General features: G+C 39.0%; 1 protein-coding gene across 7 annotated transcripts in view; it reads left to right on the forward strand.

Moving 5' to 3' along the window:
• The window catches only part of LOC136855013 (follistatin-related protein 5-like), a 350,946-nt gene extending 343,588 nt beyond the window's left edge, over positions 1-7,358 (forward strand). For 5 of the 7 annotated variants that reach the window (XM_067131724.1, XM_067131725.1, XM_067131728.1 and 2 more), the window contains 7 exons: positions 2,058-2,173; positions 2,814-2,924; positions 3,733-3,837; positions 4,414-4,564; positions 5,269-5,466; positions 6,041-6,187; positions 7,017-7,327. In XM_067131724.1, the coding sequence (XP_066987825.1) occupies positions 2,058-2,173; positions 2,814-2,924; positions 3,733-3,837; positions 4,414-4,564; positions 5,269-5,466; positions 6,041-6,187; positions 7,017-7,246 (1,058 nt within the window). In that variant the 3' untranslated portion in view covers positions 7,247-7,327. Of the gene's footprint in view, positions 1-2,057; positions 2,174-2,813; positions 2,925-3,732; positions 3,838-4,413; positions 4,565-5,268; positions 5,467-6,040; positions 6,188-7,016 lie in introns of all 7 variants that reach the window. The other 2 variants (XM_067131729.1, XM_067131726.1) reach the window with 1 other exon arrangement.
• The last annotated feature ends 12,266 nt before the right edge of the window (positions 7,359-19,624 follow it).

Genomic DNA, 19,624 nt, shown 5'->3' on the forward strand with positions numbered 1-19,624 from the left:
TTGTGTTTGGTGCTTGGGCAAACAAATTCTTCTCTCTCTCTCTCTCTCTCTCTCTCTCTGGATTGTGCTACGGGAGAGCGAGCGACTCTCTCTCTCTCTCTCTGTAAGTTGTGTTTGGTGCTTCGGGCAAACAAGTCACTTCTCTCTCTCTCTCTCTCTCTCTCTCTCTCTCTCTCTCTCTCTCTCTCTCTCAGCTGTGTCCCTGGATTGTGCTACAAGGAAGCAAGTTTCTCTCTCTCCCTCTTTCTGGTGCTACTGAGAAACAAGTCACTCTCTCTCTCTCTCTCTCTCTCTCTCTCTCTCTCTCTCTCTCTCTCTCTCTCAAGGCTCACAGCCGGAGGATCAGTTGGAATTATGTCCTTGGTTGTTAGTCGATTGTCGTGGATTGCCATTAGGGATTAACCAGCGGAAGTCAACAAAAATCAGATAGAAAGACGTTAATTGGTTCTTTCCCTTAACTTCCTTGCTTCGGAATTCTTTTCTTGCTTCTTGTCTTTGTTTTTCCCCTTTTATTATCTTTTTCTTGTCCTTTTATTATCTTTTTCTTGTCCTTTATTATCTTTTTCTTTCCAATTTTCTTGTCTTTTCCCGTTTTCTTATCCTTTTTATTCCCTCTCCTTTACCATATTTCTTTCTTTGTGCCTTATGTTTATCTTTTATTTATCTTTGTGTTCTTATCTGTTTCCTCTTCACCTCCATCTTCTTTGCTTTTTCCTTCTTCCTTCATATTCTTGTCTATTTTCTACTCTTCCTTACATCTAATTTCTTTCTTCCCCATCTTCTCCTCGTCTTCTTCAGGCCTGGACTAGTCAAAGACACCAGGTTGTTCGCTCATCCTCTTCAATACTTAAAAGAATATAGACTAATCGGCAACTCTTTCTCCACGGGCTGGAGAATTTTACTGAACGAAATCTCTGAGAAAAATCATGACAGGTTAATTACGAAACTGCTTTCAGTCGGAGAAGAAACTGATGCCTCGGAAATAGTAAAAGAATTTGGGGGGAAATATTGCCCGGTGAATTGATTGGTCGAAGTCCACGATTGATAGCTGAGGAAGAGGAAATTCTGAAGGAAATACTTAGATTATCGAAAACCGTATTCGTTATTTAATAATGACTAAAAGAAGAAATAGACCAAGACGTGATAAGTCCATGATACTTTGGTATTTATGGGCTTATTACGTCTTATCTGATTTCTCTTTTATTTGTTTTTACAAGAGAATAAGGGCTGATAGAGAGGAAATCCTAATGCCGTTATCTAACCCAGGCCCGTAAGAAAGGAACTCCGTAGGGGGCCAGCGCCGTCAGTGCGCCTTACATCGTGCACTGTAAACATCACTAAAGGGTGTTTGCATCGTCCCTTCAATTCCTTCGGCCCCCAGCTGCATCCACTTTTCGGCCTTTTACTTTACCTCCGTTCCCGCTTCCTTCTTCAGTCTTCCTGTCCAACACCTCTAATTGATACATCTGATTGTAAATGCTTGTACTTCATTTCCTTTATTTTCTGGAACTCTTTATCTTGTTGTCAAACCACACCAACATTTTTTTCACTGGCTTGGGCGCTGTATGGGCGAAAGTGACCCAGTGCTCGACTTGACAGCCTGAATTTCGTAAATCAAGGAAGGGAAAAACGATAGCCCTATCCATTGTCAAGGGCATTGGCCGTGGACAAGCATGATTGCTTACACTATTACCTCCATAGGGGGGTGGTGACATCAATGGATCTCACGCGGTGCACTGTAGGCATTAGATAAGGTTCTTTGCAGCGTCTCTTTGGGCCCTAGCTGCGACTCCTTTCATTCCTTATACCGTACTTCCATTCATATTATCTTTTTCCTTCTTACTTTCCACCCTCTCCTAACAGCTGTTTCTTAGTGCACCTGTGAGGTTTTCCTCCTGTTACACCTTTCAAACCTTCTTACTGTCAATTTCCCTTTCAGCGCTGAATGACCTCACAGATCCCAGATCTAGGCCTTTGACCTAATTATTATATTCCTTTCCTTCCGTACACTAAAGAATTTGTCAGTGAAAACCGGACTTTTGAATTCTCCGCCACAGGTACCAACTGCTCCTGGGGTAGGGCCATCAACGTTGCCGAAAGATACATCTACGTGACTCAGCCCAGAAGGGATCGCGTCTTGGTAGTCTCCGTCCAGCAGATGGTCGTTGTTGACGTAAGCAGTCTGCGACTTATTTATTATTAATGATGATTTATGATGAATGTAATGTGTTTATTAAAAACCGTTTGATAGGTTGCTTGTGTTGTGTAAGTTTCTGTGAAGGGTGGATGGATAATTATGCTAATACCGAGCTGGAAGTATAATTATGCTAACGCCCTTCTGAAGATGGAATTTCTTTAGTACATATTTTTCTTAAGAGAGAGAAAAAAGAAAAGTTTCTTACTATAGACGTAATATACCTGTTAAAAACCGTTAAGTAGTTTGCTTGCATTTTGTAAGAACAGTTATGCTAACGCCCTGCTGAAGAGGATTTTTAAAAATATTTTTTTAGAGAGAAAAAAGAGAAAAGTTTCTTAGTATAAACATAATGTACCTGTTTAGAACCGTTAAGTAGTTTGCGTGTATTGTGTCATTTTTTTTTCAGGTTGGATAAATAATTATCCTAACACCGAACTGAAAGTATAATTATGCTAACGCCCTGCTGAAGTTGGGATTTTTAATATATATTTCTATTTAGAGAGAGAAAGAAAGAAAAGTTTCTTAATAAGCTTGAGGATTTTTTAATACATATTTTTATTTAGGCAAAGAAAATAGAAGTATTACTAAGCTTGATTTTTCGTCATCATGCCAACAGGTAATTGTGACTGACCAGTACCCTGTAGAGGTGTCCTACGTTCCCAATTTGGATCAAGTTTGGGTTTTGAATTGGCGATCCACTAAGGACGAAGGTGTCAAGACCATCCAGGTAAATATGCTTGTGCCTGTCTGTGCGTGTGCGTGTGCTTGTGTTTGTGTTAAAGGGGTAAAAAATATTATGGGAAAAATGTCTGCGTGTCTGTTTGCAAGCAAATGTATCTGTATTTGAGCTCCAGTGCATTCAGTATCTGTATGTGTGTCTGTTTGTGTTCACATGCTTTTGTGTAGGGGTCAGAACCACCATCCTGTTAAATAATGTTTGTCTTTACGTGTTTTTGCTTTTGTTTGCGTGCAAGGGCGCAGGCAGCCAAGCAGATGTGATTGTGCTTGCATTTGTTGTGTGTGCGTGTTTTTTTAAGAGATCAAAATCTACACGCTTCTCTGGGTGTTGTTTATATTCGCATGTGTTGGTATAGAAGGAGTCATCTCATTTGGGGGTAAATGTGCTTGTGTGTTTGTGTGTGTAAGTGTGTCTGTTTGTTTGACTGTATGCATATGCTTTCATGGGATCAAAAATGTCCTGGTGAATTTGCTTGTGTGGGATTCTCGTGTCTTTGTTAGCAGTGGTCAGAAGCCCCCTGGTAAACATAATATGTTCTCTAGTGTTTTTGTGTAAGTGGTCAAAAGGATCCAGTTCAGCATCTGTTTGTGCATAGAAGGGGTCAGAATTTCACAAGCAAATGAGTGTGTTTGTCTGTGTGTGTGTGTGCGTTTGTGTCTGTTTAAGGGATGTTTTTAACGGGGATCTATTATCTTATATTTCAGCTAGACAGTTACCATTTCAGTTATGAAGACCTTTTTAATGATATGTTGATGCCACTATTTTGTTATTCATTCCTTTTCCTTTCTTTTTCCAGGTCATTCGTGATGCCTCCCAAAAGAAGAAGCACCACACGGTCCACCCGGAGCCTATTGACGGTCACTTCGACCTCGTCAAGAACCTGTTCGTGCCTCCAACACAGGTCAGAGAGAGAGAGAGAGAGAGAGAGAGAGAGAGAGAGAGAGAGAGAGAGAGAGAGAGAGAGAGATTACCTCGTGTTGTCTTAGGTCTGGGTGTCTGTTCTTGCATTGCAGTATTTCATTCGATATAAGTCAGAGAGACTTTGACGTGTGTGTGTGTTTTGGTCAGAGAGACATTGGCTTGTGTTTTTCAGTCGTGGATATGAGTTTTTTTGGTACAGGTTAAAGAAAAATGTTGCTTTGTATGTGTTTTTTTGGGGGGGGTTTTCAGTTTTTCTTGACAGTGGTCAGTGGGAGATACTGCCTAGTATTTTGTTAGATCATGAAATTTTAATCTATTTGTCTATCTATCCGCAAATGAGAGATGTTATCTCGTAGTTTCCTAAGGAATTTTTTACACAATTCTTAGCCACAATGACCCCTTCAAGCCACCAGACTGATAAGAATAGTAGTCTGCTTCTGAAAACCCACCAAAATGCCTTATAAAAATTGACTGATTATGCCACAAACGCACAGTCTTCCACGCGAAATTGGACATCGGTCCATCTCACTAGAGAATTTGGGTCTCCTTTTCACAGGACCTGGGCCACGACTTCCGGTACGCTTACGTGACGCACACCAACCAAAGGGGCCTGTACAAGTTGGACTTGGCCAACATGAAGTACGTGAAGACGGTCGATCTCACGCCTTACAACTGCGTCCCACAACACCTCGTGTTTTCATCATTACGTGAGTTATTAAGTTTGTTGTTTGTGTATTGTATGCCCTGGTTTTGGTATAATGTTTTAGGTCGTTTTCTCTGTTGCCCTAACACCTTTTGTTAACAGAGACTTTATTTTACTTGGAAGCGAAGTTGCTAGATTGCCTGATGGATGATAGATCAAAATATGTTATGACAGCAGTGGTCACTGATAACGAAAACGATTATTTTGATTAAACACAATAAAAACATCTCTCACAAACCTGTTTTGCAAACTGTCTATCCTGTAAATAAGTCCACTAAATTAAATCATAATATATTTTGGTAAGCATTTCAATACTTATTTGTTACTCGACTCCGCATCTACGTTTCTTCTGCTTCCAGTCTCTACTGATATATGCCTATTTTTCAGCAATTTCTTTTTTCATTTCATTAAATACACTCATGTTGCCCCCAACATTATTCTTAACTTAGGTGTTACTATGCATATTTTATTTTTATCCAGCTGCCAAGAGTGTGAAATGGTCAGATTTCATTCTTGTGCCACCTCTTGTGAACCCGCTTCTAATTTGTTCCTAGGCCTTTGCCGTTATCATAAATTCGGTTCTTTTCACTTTAATGCCTAATCCTTTTTCCTTTTTGGCCGTGTTAGTATAACAAAACATTAATGTCTCCCTTCCCACCCTTCCTGGACTTTCAATTTACCTGTTGTGTTTTCCTCCAACTCCTCCAGATGGCCTTGTAGTCATGGAGTGCCACGAACCAGTGACTGGACGCCGCACAGGACAGCTGGTTTTGGACTACCTGACCGACGCGGTTCTGAGCCACAAGACGACCCTCATGGGAACACCCCACGTCGTGCCTGATTCGTCCCTCGTCATCACTGTGGATACTTTGTACCACGTCAAGATCGTCGTCCAAAAAGTTACAGGTGAGGAGTGGGGGCAGTTAGGTGTTGATTTTACAGGTGTAGTGTCCTTGGGTGTTCCGTAGGGGTGGTATCCCTTACGGTACCCTTAGCAAGGGACGTCTTGGAAGGAACCTAGGTTTTTTTTTATAATTACAGGTGAGGAGTGGGGCCAGTTAGGTGTTGATTTAACAGGTGTAGTGTCCTTGGGAGTTCCGTGGGGGTGGTATCCCCAACAGTAGCAAGGGACATCCTAGCAGGAACGTAAGGGTTTTTTTTTTTCCGAACGTCCAATTGGTGGTTTCTGTCTAGCTGTCCAATTTCTTTGTTCTCCTTGATCCAGTGTTCACCCTCATTTACAAAAAGATCCTTTTTGCGAGTTCTTTGGGACTTTAGAAAACGGGACTCACTAGGCCTGTTAAATTAATTCATGCTAATGTTAAATGAATTTTACGTATATTGTCTATATGAATACCATACACTCAGCTTAATATTTAAATAGTGAAGGATAAGGATGCATGTAATGTATAAAATACATTGCATTGATTGCACATAGGAAATGTACGTGACATAATATGCAAACTTTATTTTTTTTAAGACCACGGTCTGGAGTACGTCTTCGACGTCATCACAACCCTCAACGTCAGTGACGTCACATTCTTCCCGTCGAGGCTGACCCACAGCTACGACATGTACGCCGCCTCCACGGACAAGGACGACATCTTCTTCCTTGACCTGCACACAGGTAAGGTCAAGAAGGGTCATTTAGGGGATTGATTTTTGAGAAAAGCAAAGTCTTCTCTGTAAGTTACTGACCCTTTGTTGAAAACAGTTTTTTTCTGTGGGGCCTTTGTTGAAATTGTTTTTTTATCTTGTTTTCTTTGGGTCTTTTGTTGAAATTGTTTTTATTTTCTTGTTTTCTGTGTTGCCTTTGTCGAAATTGGTTTTTTTCCTGTGGGCCCTTTGTTGAAATTTTGTTTGTTGTTTTCTGTGGGGGCTATGTTGAAATATTTTTTCTTGTTTTCTGTGAGCCTGGGCTAGAAGAGTACGTTAGATTTGCCAGTCCCCATTATCCTTTGCCCTTTGAACAAACATATGTGTCACTGAAAGTTATTGAAAATAGATGACAGTAGTGTATATAAGACAATAGGTGTCACTGGGTTGATTTTAAATAACGGATGCCTCCAGAGTGTATTAAAAATGTGTGCTACTGGAGGGCATTTGAAATTATAAGATTCACTCGTGCGTACTTGAAGGAATGGGGCTACTGGAATGCATTGAAAAAGAAATGGGTGTCACTAAGGTCTATTTAAGTTAATGGTTGCCAGTAGGGTATTTAAAGTAATGAGTGCCAGTAGATTGTATTTAAAAGAAAATGTGTGTACTAGTGTATATAAAATCATGAGTGCCACTTTAGTACATTTTTAAAATGGGGGCCACTAGAATAGAGAGTATTTACACGAATAAATATCACTAAAGTGTGTTGTAAGTAATAGTGGCCACTAGAAGAAATTTTTAAATGTCGGTCACGAGATTAAAATTTGATTCCATGGGAACCTCTTGTCCCCCAACAGGGAAGGTCGAGATGATCACAGGAGTGGGCAAGGCCATGTCCCCATCCCTGGCCGAGTGGGGCAACACCAACCGAGGCATCGTCTCCTCCGGGGTATTCGGGCACTACATGGTATCCCCCGCGGAGGCCGCCATCTTCGTCATCAACGGCGAGACCCGGACAGTGAACTGCGAGATTGGGTCTCTGGTCCATCCACGCCTGGCCGTTTGGGTCACCAGGAAATACATCTAAGTTTGTAGATTTAGACAGGGAAAAGAAGAAGAAGAAGAAGAAGAAAAAGGAGAAGATGATGAAGAAGAAGAAGAAGAAGAAGAAGAAGAAGTCGAGGGCCATTTTGTGAAGAGTAGAGAAATCATCCTTCTTTTTTTTATTTCTTACAAAAGGGGGGTTTTTAAACTTTGATGCCTTCTTGGTAAGATCTCGGAATGATTTAATCCTGCTGGGTGGAAGCCGAAGGCCAGGTGCAAGAGGGTTGCTCGATCATTTTATCCCCACTGGACGCATTTCGTTCGGCAGATGTTGAAATTATTAACATCGATGTGCAAGTCTTAGGCAGTCATGTGTGTAGAGAAACAAAAAGAACGACTTGGAATTTCAGACATTTATCAGCAGTAAGAGCTTCTGGTAAGTCTCCTTGAAGCAGAAAAGTTTTACATATTTTGCGGGGCTTTCCTAATTCCAGGTCAAAAGCTGATGTAGATACAGAAAATTTATTTACTTTTCTTCTTGGCAGTAAATAGGCATGATTGGTTCTTGAATTGTCGTCTAGGAGGAGTCGAGACTAAAAATCATATCTCATTCAATACATTTCTTTGATCTTGTGGAAATATGGAACAAAAAAATGTTTATCTTGAAAATTCTTTAAATTTTAGAGGAAATGGAAAATTCTTGCCCTCTAAACTTGATTGGTAAAGATTCATATCAATGGGGAGATTTTGTCAATACCAGGCAATCGGAAAAGGTCGTTTTTGAGATAACCCACAGATGGACAATAATTCAAAGCTGCTGATGATAAGATTCAGGAATATTAAACCTGTTATGCATGAACAAGCGTAGTATGATCTACTTGAGTATGACTACATAAGTACTTGAATATTAGGGACACATGACAACTTTGACGTTACCAGCCCTATATATATATATATATATATATATATATATATATATATATATATATATATATATATATAAAGGTAATTGTAAATGTAGATGGTGAATGACTTTGTCGTTCATTGTCAGTCACCGATGTTGTTGTGGAAGACATGACTAGAGGGCCCCATCTAACATCAGCAACCAGCTCTCCTGCCTTACAAATGAGAGACAAGCGAACGTTATGTGGTTTGAGAATTCCAAGCGCTCGTCATTTGTCACTGCGTTTCGGGAGCGTAGATCATTAAAGCGTTGCGTCGTCGTGAACTTACGCCAGTCTCGCGTCATCATTCAAGGGAATCTGTAGCAGCAGAAGCAGCATTTTCAAGTGGGATTTGTAAACGAGCAAAGGGGGGGGGTGACTTTAAACGGCTGATGCCACCGTCATCCTCTTGCACTAATGGACCCCAAGCCAGCAATACCCAGCAAAAAAAAGTTAAGAAGTATCATAATGAAGTGTCGGCGTGCCGGCTTCACCCAGGATTCATTCTAGTCATTTAATGGTTCGTCATTTCGACATTTCGCGAAATTCAGATAGCCGCCCCCCGCCCCCCTAAAAAAAAAGCTGTTAGTCAATAAGGAATCCAAAACAAGACGATCCTCTTATCATTGTATTCTGGTAATGGGTAAATTTGAATAAATATTTCTCCTTATGGAAGAAAGATCACCAATTTCTGGACACTTAAAATCACGATGAAGCGACGGTTTCCACAGAAGATTCTGAAGGCCTTCCGTTAGTGATAATCATCCTTCTTTGGAATGTCTCTCAAAGACTTTATTTTTAGATCTGCGTATCCTTGCCTGTTCCTCAGATGACACGCTACGCGCAATACTTGTTTACGTCACGACACGAATTCGTCCCTTTCTTTCGGAAGTGACATTCCGCGTTTTGTGTTTTCATCATTCTAGTTCTGCCTAGTTATCTTCTGTAGAAACTGTGCTTCACGCCACGAAGGAAGTCTTGAATAAATTAGTGAAATAAGCATGACAGAGTGACCTTTCCTCTTCAGCTCAGTTAGGGCTGGGGTGAAGTATAGCTCAAAAAATGCTTATTGCTGCAATTTTTTTTTTTTTCTCAATGTAGTCTAAGTAATGGATATTGCCTTAAAAATACAGGCCTGTGTTTGTATGTAACTACATGTTCTTCGAAGGGAAAAATACCGCAGGAAAGAAGCTCTCCAATCGAATGGTCTATTGCCGAAAACAGCTTTTGAAAGAGACTTTAGGAAGACAGTAAAAAAAGAAAAATCATTCTAAAAAGAAAGAGAGAGACGGAATTGAAATGTACCGAGTCCTCCCACGATAAATAGGAAGCAAAATGTTTCGAGACAATTTCATAGTTTTCGCTCACCGAAGTTTGATTTCAAAGAGGGTGTCCGATCGACTCTGAAATGTTTCCAAACTTTGTGAAAAATTTTCCTGGGATCGGCTGATGCCCGGACTATGTAGTGGTAACGGTGTCAGTATGTACTCCACCGCTGATAACGGTCAATCAAGTCTTGTCTTACCGGTGTTACATAGTGAATGTGTACATAGCCCCTTTCCCCTACAACCACCACCACCACCCACCCATTCTCCCCCTCCCCCCCTCTTCCTCCACCCATTTCTAAGTGTAGCTTTCCGCCTTCCAAAATTGCAAATACCGTTTTCAGATCGTAGCGCGTTAAGCTTGTGGAATATATATTTTTTTTTCCATTTTCAATTCTCCGTCTGATTTCCTTTGGAACACAACATAGTCATTCTATTTAGCTTTTTTCGAATCATTGGGACAGATATCACGAGGCAGTCTAGGCTCTATATATATAAAATGGTAGTGAGTAATAACATATATGACTATATTCTTGCTGGATATTGTATGAGACTGGGTGCAAACACGATTTTTTATAATATTTAAGTGGCTGTCTGTCTGTCTGTCTGTCTCTCTCCATACCCCCAGACTTACTTGGGAAGTTAAGAAATATCATCTTGGACACTGGATCACATTTTTTCTCTCTCCATTGTTCCACATATCAGTTGTGTACTTCAATCTCAGTTTTTGGGCTGATTCGCTGGCAGTACCCATTGGAGGTTTGGCTTTCCATTGCCCCACAGCAGCAGAGTATATATATATATATATATATATATATATATATATATATATATATATATATATATATATATATAAGTACATATAAATATATATGTATATGTATAATTTATATATACAGTATATACAATTACACTACATAAATTACACACACACACACACACACTAAAACATCACGCCAAACTCCAGTGAGGTATGCCAGTATACTGTACATGTATATATTTCATTTGAAAATCTTTCTAATACGCCCAAAAGGGAAATGAAATAAAAAAAGAGTAAATAAAACCCACACCTTCCTTATTGTTGATAGGTTAATAGACTGGTGACCACCAACAACAGAAAAGCTTGAAAAAAATATAAAAGTATATACAGAAAGTTTTTTCCCCCTCAAATACACATACACATATATACACTCACACACACCCTGTATATTTCCGACTCCCTTCACTGACTTCATCGAGTCTCTCTTCGTTTCGAACACGGTCTCTTGTTGCTGTACATGAACTAGGATAGTGTTCACATATCTTCATTGAGTACTTGAGTACTTCAGTAGGATAAAAAGCTGTATTCTTTTACGTTCAATGATATACAGTAGTTCTTTATATGATAATGATGAAAAAAAAATAATAATAATAATAAAACTATCAATACAATCCACAAATACTAATAAGTGCAGTTTATTACAATTCAGTGTATAAATAATAGGCATGTATCTAATGTGTAGTTTTAAGGAGGAATAAGTAAAAAAAAAATAATGACTGTCATTCATTAAGAGACTTTGCAAGTTGAGAGAGAGATGACTTGTGTGTTGTGCGTGTGTGTATCGCCCATACATCATAATATGCTGAAATAGACTTTACTTGGAATTCTGTGTGAGTGGAGTGAATGGGTGAATGAGTATTTGTTTTCTATTCGCATTTTTTTTAGCCACTCGGTTTCTTTTTTGCCTTCGCTTTGGTCTCTGTGGGTTTCTGTTCATACACGGGTATCGTTTTCAAATTTCTGGAGAATGAAGTTGAGTATGTTCGTTTCAGTGTCAATAAGACGTGATTACCATGCTTTTACGAAAACGAAAAATACCATGGCACCAGCATGAAATTGAATTCGCAGCAGCAAATGACATTCTGAAGATTGATTAAAATGTTCATCTGTCATAGTTTTATCATTTCAGAAGCAATGATATCAATTCAGTGGGTATGATTCACCAGTTAATACCATCAGAGTTTCTTACCACCAATAGCATAATACAACAATGGTACTGAAGAGATGAGTATAAGAGCGGAAAAATATATATATATATATATATATATATATATATATATATATATATATATATATATATATATATATACGAGAATAAATATCCGTTTATCGAAGCTTCTTGAGGACCGATTATGTCCAATAGATGGCGTTGGAGAAGTGTCCAAAATATGGTCTAGTGAAAAGTGGTGTGTATATACCGTAGATTTGTTTAGACCATTTCATCATAATGTATCATGAAAACGAATGTCGATGCCATTATTATTATTATTATTATTATTATTATTATTATTATTATTATTATTATTATTATTATTATTATATTATTATTATTAATTGTGAATTATTTTCGCCCACTTTCCATTGTACAATTTTTCACACCATATATATATGTATATATACTTATATACACATATATATGTATATATGTGTGTATATATATATAACATTTTTTCGCAGTGGAACTATGCTTGCTTAGCAGAAATCATGAATGCTTATGGACTGAACCTCTCTTTCTGTAAGTGTTAAATACAATAACCGCCTTCATGAAGAAAGAGAATTAAAAAAAAATAAATAATTAAGACTGTAGCATTTTACTCCTAAGGTCCTTCGTAATAATACTGCATTTTATGACCTCACTCTCTGACACTTACTTGACAAGGCGCAGGGACGCTACCTCTCTCTACTCCCGAACTCAAGTTCTTGTAGGAATATGTATTGCATTGTATGGTTTTGTATCGTTCATTTTGATTCGTTCGTTCGTATTGTATTTATTTGTGTTCGGTTACGTTATTTATTCTCTCTCTCTCTCTCTCTCTCTCTCTCTCTCTCTCTTTTAATGTTATATTTCACTTCCTGACAAGGAAAAAACAATGTTCAATTTGTGTTTGTTGACTACTTAATCTTCTCCTCTCTCTCTCTCTCTCTCTCTCTCTCTCTCTCTCTCTCTCTCTCTCCATTTGCGTAAAAAACCTGCATTTCTTACAAACTGTGTGTACGCTATTTATGACTGTGTCAATTGTGTATCTGACTTTGTGATATGTACAACTGGTTTTAATAAGACACACACGGATGAAAAAGAAACTCGTTTTATTAACCTGTTTTTCTCCTAGTCATTTCGAATTATTATTGCTTGTTGCTTTCTTGAAAGTTGTTGTTGGTGTTGTTGTTCGTTGCCCCCATGTTTATTAAAAAGGAAAAATGTTTTATTGTGATTTTCAAGGAATTTTCATTGTAAACACACACTTATTGATATAATATATATATATATATATATATATATATATATATATATATATATATATATATACATACGTATATATATGTATGTATACATGTAAATATTTATATGTATATAGATATGTATATTTTTATAAACATACATACATTGCAAACATACATACACCTAAACTTTACCACTGCCTTGGGGGAACGTGTATAAATGATATACGCGATATAATTATGTTGTGTATTTATTCTGTCACCTATGTTCCATCAGTATTTTTTGTTTAAACATTAAATTACTAAGTACCTTTCTCAATTACAGAGACCACAATCCTAGACTAGTGACAAGTAACAAGGTCCAAACGTGAAAATGATGCCAGTTCAAAGAATTTGTTAAACTGGAAAAGGATAACACCTGAGATATGATTGACAGGTTGTGACGAACAAGGTAAGTTCAGGTTGATCCGAGGCACTGTAGAAGGAAAGGAATTCGTGTTTGCAGAAGGGGAGAGAGAGGCAGAATGTTCCCTACCCATAAGGGGAAGAGAAACAAGGTGTTCTCTGCCCATAAGAAGAAGACAGGTTATTCTCTTCCCAGAGGGCGAAGAGAGCCTGGGTGATCTCTGCCCATAAGGGTAAGTACAACAGGATGTTCTTTGCCCATATGGGAAAGAGAGACAGAGTGTTCCTTGCCCATAAGGGGAAGAGAGAGAGACAAGGTGTTCTCTGCCTTTAAGGGGAAGAGAGACAGTGTGTTGTCTGCCCATAGAGGAAAGAGCGACAGGAGGTTATTAGCCCATAAGAATCTTCCCTGCCCTTAAGGGGAAAGAGATATGATGCTCTCTACCCATAGGGGGAAGAGAGATAAGATTATGAGTACGGGGAATGGGAAGAGTGAAAGCGTTGTATGTACAAAGCAGGGGGAGTCAGGTAATAGTCTGAGTATGCAAAAAAAAGAACAGAAACACGATTCTCAGTACACAGAATAAAAAGAGAGAGAGAGAAGATTACGTGGATTTAGAAAAATAAACAGGCAAAGGATGCGTTCTGCTCAGAATGGGAGTAGAAGCAGTATGACACGCTGTGTTCTTAAAATAAAGAGAGATAGACCATTGTTCGCGTACATGAGAAGAGAGACCAGGTTGTTTGTATGCATGCAGAATGGAGGGTGATAGAGTCTTTGCGAGGAAGATGGAAAGATAAACTTAATTTTATGTAGTACGTGACACGGGAAAGAGGAAAAACTTCAAGTCTGCCTCAGGGAGAGAAGGAGAGAATTTTGAATGCGCAGATTGAGAAGAGAAAGGGAATTACGTACGTTAAAAGGAAAAAAATGAAAGGGAACGACTGACTTCTGTATAAACAGAATTGTGAGGGATTTGGCGTGTGGGACGAGTTGGTGCACAGTCACCTTACAAAGACAATGGATACCAAATACAAGATTATACTGACGAATGTAATACCACTAGATGATAATGAACCACCGTTACTGAACAGAGAAAACAGGTTTTCCAGCGGAAGATATATGTAGCCTTCACACGCCAGACGTTAAGCGTGCGAAGCTCTTCAAACGTACAGATCGAAAACAATGGAACTAACAATTGCAGGAAAGTAAAAAAAGAGTGATGAAGAGAGGGGGACATCGTAGAATAAAATTCATTCATATATTTTTTACACCTTTGCTTCGTTTGGCTGAATTTCACGGTGTTTGCGATATTCATCAAGGTGTTTTACTGAGCCTTGAAAAAGCAGTCAAGTGAAGGATTAGCAGCGAAGGAAATTGAACTTAAAAGAGGGTCGTTTGTCCCGTTTCCAGAGGTTGCGATCTCGCCAACGTTATCACTGCTGACTCAGCATTTTCCTTTCCAGAATCAAAGACAAAGGTCCATGGGTCTGTTATGAGCTGACTTAAGCTGAAGGTGGTTGAAGATAAAAATTCCCAGGTGCAAAGTAGCCTAACTACCAACTGCATTGCTCTCTTCCTTTTTAACTTTTGACCCGTTCCCTTTGCTTCTTGCAACTTAACTGTCCAACTTCTTTAACTTTTACCTTGCCCAGTTTTCACTTTTTGATTCAGAACATATCCTTTAGACCAGTCGCCCGGAGTGCCAAGAAATGTGACTGGGCGATCTGGTTATTTCCTCGAAATGAATGCAGGATATTTTAAAAAGATAAATGGAATTGGAACTGAATATAAAATTTAGTCCAAACACCAAGCGCTGGGACCTATTAGGTCATTCAGCGCTGAAAATAATGTTGAAACAATTGTCAGGAGAGGGTGGAAAGTAAAAGGAATGCAAGGAGTCGCAGCTAGGGGCCGAAGGGACGCTGCAATGAACCTTAAGTAATACCTGAAGTGCACCACGTGAGGTGCACTGACGACACTACTTCCCAACGGGATAGAAGGATAATGATAAGGTTCATTGACAGTAAAAAGGTTTTGAAGTTGTAACAGGAGGAAATCCTCGCAGTTACACTGTGAATGAATTGTTGGGAGAGGATTGAGGAAAGCAAGACGAAAGAAAGAGAATGAAAACGGAGGTACAGTACAGGGAACGAGAGGGATTGCAGCTACGGGCCGAAGAAACGCTGCCAAGAACCTTAAGTAATGCCTACAGTGCTCCGTATGGAAGTCCTCGTTTAATGCAACGGCATCCTCGGTCAAGTTCGGACACTGTAGCCAAACTTTCTACTTCATCGGCAAAACTTATCATCATCCTTCGTTCCTTTTACAATACCTCCGTTCGTATTCTCTTTCTTCCATCTTACTTTAAACCCTCTCCTAACAATTGTTTCATAGCGCAACTGCGAAGATTTCCTCCCGTTACAACTTAAAAATATTTTTACTGTCAATTTCCGTTCCGTCGCTAAATGGCCTCACATGTCCCAGAGCTTGGCATTTGACCTAAATTCTATATTCTGTTCTGAACGAGGACTCAGATACGCGGACACTAAGACCACGTTATTACGATTCGGCTTGGCTCTGAATAGTATCAGATATACGAAAAGAATATCAGAATAACACGCCAATTTGATTTCCCCGTTCCGGTAACAGGGAAAAAATCCGTTAATAACAACTAAATTTGTCCAGTCCGGTAAAAACCCAGCATATTGCAACTGTATTTCTCCATTCCGGTAATTGGAAAAAATCAGCAAAAAACAACTGGATTTCTCTAGTCCTGTAAAAGGAAATAAACCGCAAAGAACAACTGGATTTCTCCAGTCCGGTAAAAGGAAAAAATCCGCAAAGAACAACTGGATTTCTCCAGTCCGGTAAAAGGAAAAAAAAAGAACAACTGGAAGTCCGGTAAAAATCCGCAAAAAAAAGAAAAATTTCTCAGTCCGGTAAAAAGGAAAAGAACAACTGGATTTCTCCAGTCCGGTAAAAGGAAAAATCCGCAAAGAACAACTGGATTTCTCCAGTCCGGTAAAGGAAAAAATCCGCAAGAACAACTGGATTTCCAGTCCGGTAAAAGGAAAAAATCCGCAAAGAACAACTGGATTTCAGTCCGGTAAAGTCCAAAGAACAACTGATTTCTCCAGTCCGATAAAAGGAAAAAATCAGCAAAAACAACTGGATTTCTCCAGTCCGGTAAAAGGAAAATCCCGCAAAAGAACAACTGGATTTCTCCAGTCCGGTAAAAGGAAAAATCCGCAAAGAACAACTGGATTTCTCCAGTCCGGTAAAAGGAAAAAACCGCAAGAACAACTGGATTTCTCCAGTCCGGCAAAAGGTCAAAGAACAACTGGATTTCCAGTCCGGTAAAAGGAAAATCACCGCAAAGAACAACTGGATTTCTCCAGTCCGGTAAAAGGAAAAAACCGCAAAGAACAACTGGATTTCTCCAGTCCGGTAAAAGGAAAAAATCCGGTAAAAGGAAAAAACCAAAGAACAACTGGATTTCTCAGTCCGGTAAAAGAAAAAAACCGCAAAGAACAACTGGATTTCTCCAGTCCGGTAAAAGGAAAAAAATCCGCAAAGAACAAATTTTCTCAGTCGGTAAAAGGAAAAAAGCAAAGAAACAACTGGATTTCCAGTCCGGTAAAAGGAAAAAACCGCAAAGAACAACTGGATTTCTCCAGTCCGGTAAAAGGAAAAAACCCGCAAAAGAACAACTGGATTTCTCCAGTCCGGTAAAAGGAAAACTGGATTTCTCCAAAGAACAACTGGATTTCTCCAGTCCGGTAAAAGGAAAAAACCGCAAAGAACAACTGGATTTCTCCAGTCCGGTAAAAGGAAAAATCCGCAAAGAACAACTGGATTTCTCCAGTCCGGTAAAAAGGAAAAACCCGCAAAGAACAACTGGATTTCTCCAGTCTGAAAAAAAAGAAAAAAGTCCGGTAAAAGAAAAATCTGCAAAGAACAACTGGATTTCTCCAGTCCGGTAAAAGGAAAAAACCGCAAAGAACAACTGGATTTCTCCAGTCCGGTAAAAGGAAAAATCCGCAAAGAACAACTGATTTCTCCAGTCCGGTAAAAGGAAAAAAACGCAAAAGAACAACTGGATTTCTCCAGTCCGGTAAAAGGAAAAAGTCCGCAAAGAACAACTGGATTTATCCAGTCTGGTAAAAGGAAAAAATCCGCAAAGAACAACTGGATTTCTCCAGTCCGGTAAAAGGAAAAAAACCGCAAAGAACAACTGGATTTCTCCAGTCCGGTAAAAGGAAAAAACCCGCAAAGAACAACTGGATTTCTCCAGTCTGGTAAAAGGAAAAAATCCGCAAAGAACAACTGGATTTCTCCAGTCCGGTAAAAGAAAAAAAACCGCAAAGAACAACTGGATTTCTCCAGTCCGGTAAAAGGAAAAAACCGCAAAGAACAACTGGATTTCTCCAGTCCGGTAAAAGGAAAAAAACCGCAAAGAACAACTGGATTTCTCCAGTCCGGTAAAAGGAAAAAATCCGCAAAGAACAACTGGATTTCTCCAGTCAGGTAAAAGGAAAAAATCCGCAAAGAAGAACTGGATTTATCCAGTCTGGTAAAAGGAAAAAAAACCGCAAAGAATAACTGGATTTCTCCAGTCTGGTAAAAGGAAAAAACCCGCAAAGAACAACTGGATTTCTCCCGTCCGGTAAAATGAAAAAATCCGCAAAGAACAAATGGATTTTTCCAGTCCAGTAAAAAAGGAAAAAAACCCGCAAAGAACAACTGGATTTCTCCAGTCCGGTAAAAGGAAAAAGTCCGCAAAGAACAACTGGATTTATCCAGTCTGGTAAAAGGAAAAAATCCGCAAAGAACAACTGGATTTCTCCAGTCCGGTAAAAGGAAAAAATCCGCAAAGAACAACTGATTTCTCCAGTCCGGTAAAAGGAAAAAATCGCAAAAGAACAGCTGGATTTATCAGTCTGGTAAAAAAGGAAAAAAACCCGCAAAGAACAACTGGATTTATCCAGTCTGGTAAAAGGAAAAATCCGCAAAGAACAACTGGATTTCTCCAGTCCGGTAAAAGGAAAAAAATCGGCGATGAACAACTGGATTTCTCCAGTCCGGTAAAATGAAAAAAATCGGCAAAGAACAACTGGATTTCTCCAGCCCGGTAAAAAAAGTAAAAAAAATCCGAAAATACCAAATGATTTTCTTCAGTGTAGTAAAATAAAATTTAAAAATCCGGAAATACCAGTATGATTTCGTCAGCCTAGTAAGAAAAAAAAAATTACCCAAGAAACAAAAATTAGAGTATTTTTAAAAATAAAAATTGACATTTTTTCCCCTCCCCACCTCGTCAGGATGTCTGAAGTCGCCCAAATCTTCATCTCTTCATTTGCATCCTTTCGACTATTCATCAGCTCCCTGGTCACATGAATCGCGGCGAGAATCTGTTTATTGTCTGTTTATTTTCCTCTTCGCTTCCCTCCGGCGGCGTTTCTTTCATTCGCTGGCTTGCGAATACAGAATCTAAATATTGATATGCGTGGTTCTACGTCATAGCCTCGCCTAGGAGTCCTGAGATCGATCCCGGGGATCGGGGTAACGCCTCAGGGTTTTTCCGCGAAAATTCCATTTTGCGTCTGGTTGTTCGTCTACTGTAGTGGGTTGCATTCTGGGTTGAAGAAGGGCATTGGGTTACTGACTACATCTGAAGTATAACACTTGTATTCATATATATACATATATATATATACATACATATATATTTACATATATATATACTATATATGTATACTATATATTATATATATATATATATATATATATATATATACATACACATTTAGTGTGAGCCTGTGCGCATGCGTGGGTTTTGAACTCGCGCATGCGCGTATGTATTATAACTTCTACCGAGCGTTTGTGCATCAGTGTAGGCGGACTTATCATTTACGTCGTTTCCCTGCAATCAAGCCCTGACTTGTGCATAGGTAATAAAAAAATGAAAGAAAAAAGACCGACCATTCTATTTCCGTTCCTCTAACGCCGTTAAAGCGAGGTAAAACGTATCGGCAGCTGGTGAAACAATGTAAGTTTGGATAAAAGAAAAAAAAACGTAAAAAAACTGGACTGGGAGGGAGGGTGGAACAAAGGTTTAATTGCCTTTACCTTTTTTGGGGGGAAGCGAAAAAGGCCTCTTTCACCGGTTCCATTGTTCTCCCGAAATGGCGGGTTAAAAAAAAAAAGGAAAAATATCGAAAACTGTATCAACAAATATTCATATCGTTGTGTTATGCTCCCCGAAAGAGGCGATACGGTTTGGAATTGGCATCGACTTTTCAATAACTTTGGAAGCCGGCCCGATAATAAAGGTGTTTTTTTTCGAATTCTTGTCTGTGTAAATTCTGTTAAGGGTTCCAAAAAAAAAAAAAAAAATAGGCGCAAAGCCAGCTCTGAGATTACGTCAGTTCTTCACACTTGCATTTTTTAAAGATATAAAATGATCCCATAACCTTTTTTTATT

Source organism: Macrobrachium rosenbergii, chromosome 30, assembly GCF_040412425.1.
Source record: "Macrobrachium rosenbergii isolate ZJJX-2024 chromosome 30, ASM4041242v1, whole genome shotgun sequence".
Lineage (NCBI taxonomy): Eukaryota > Metazoa > Arthropoda > Malacostraca > Decapoda > Palaemonidae > Macrobrachium > Macrobrachium rosenbergii.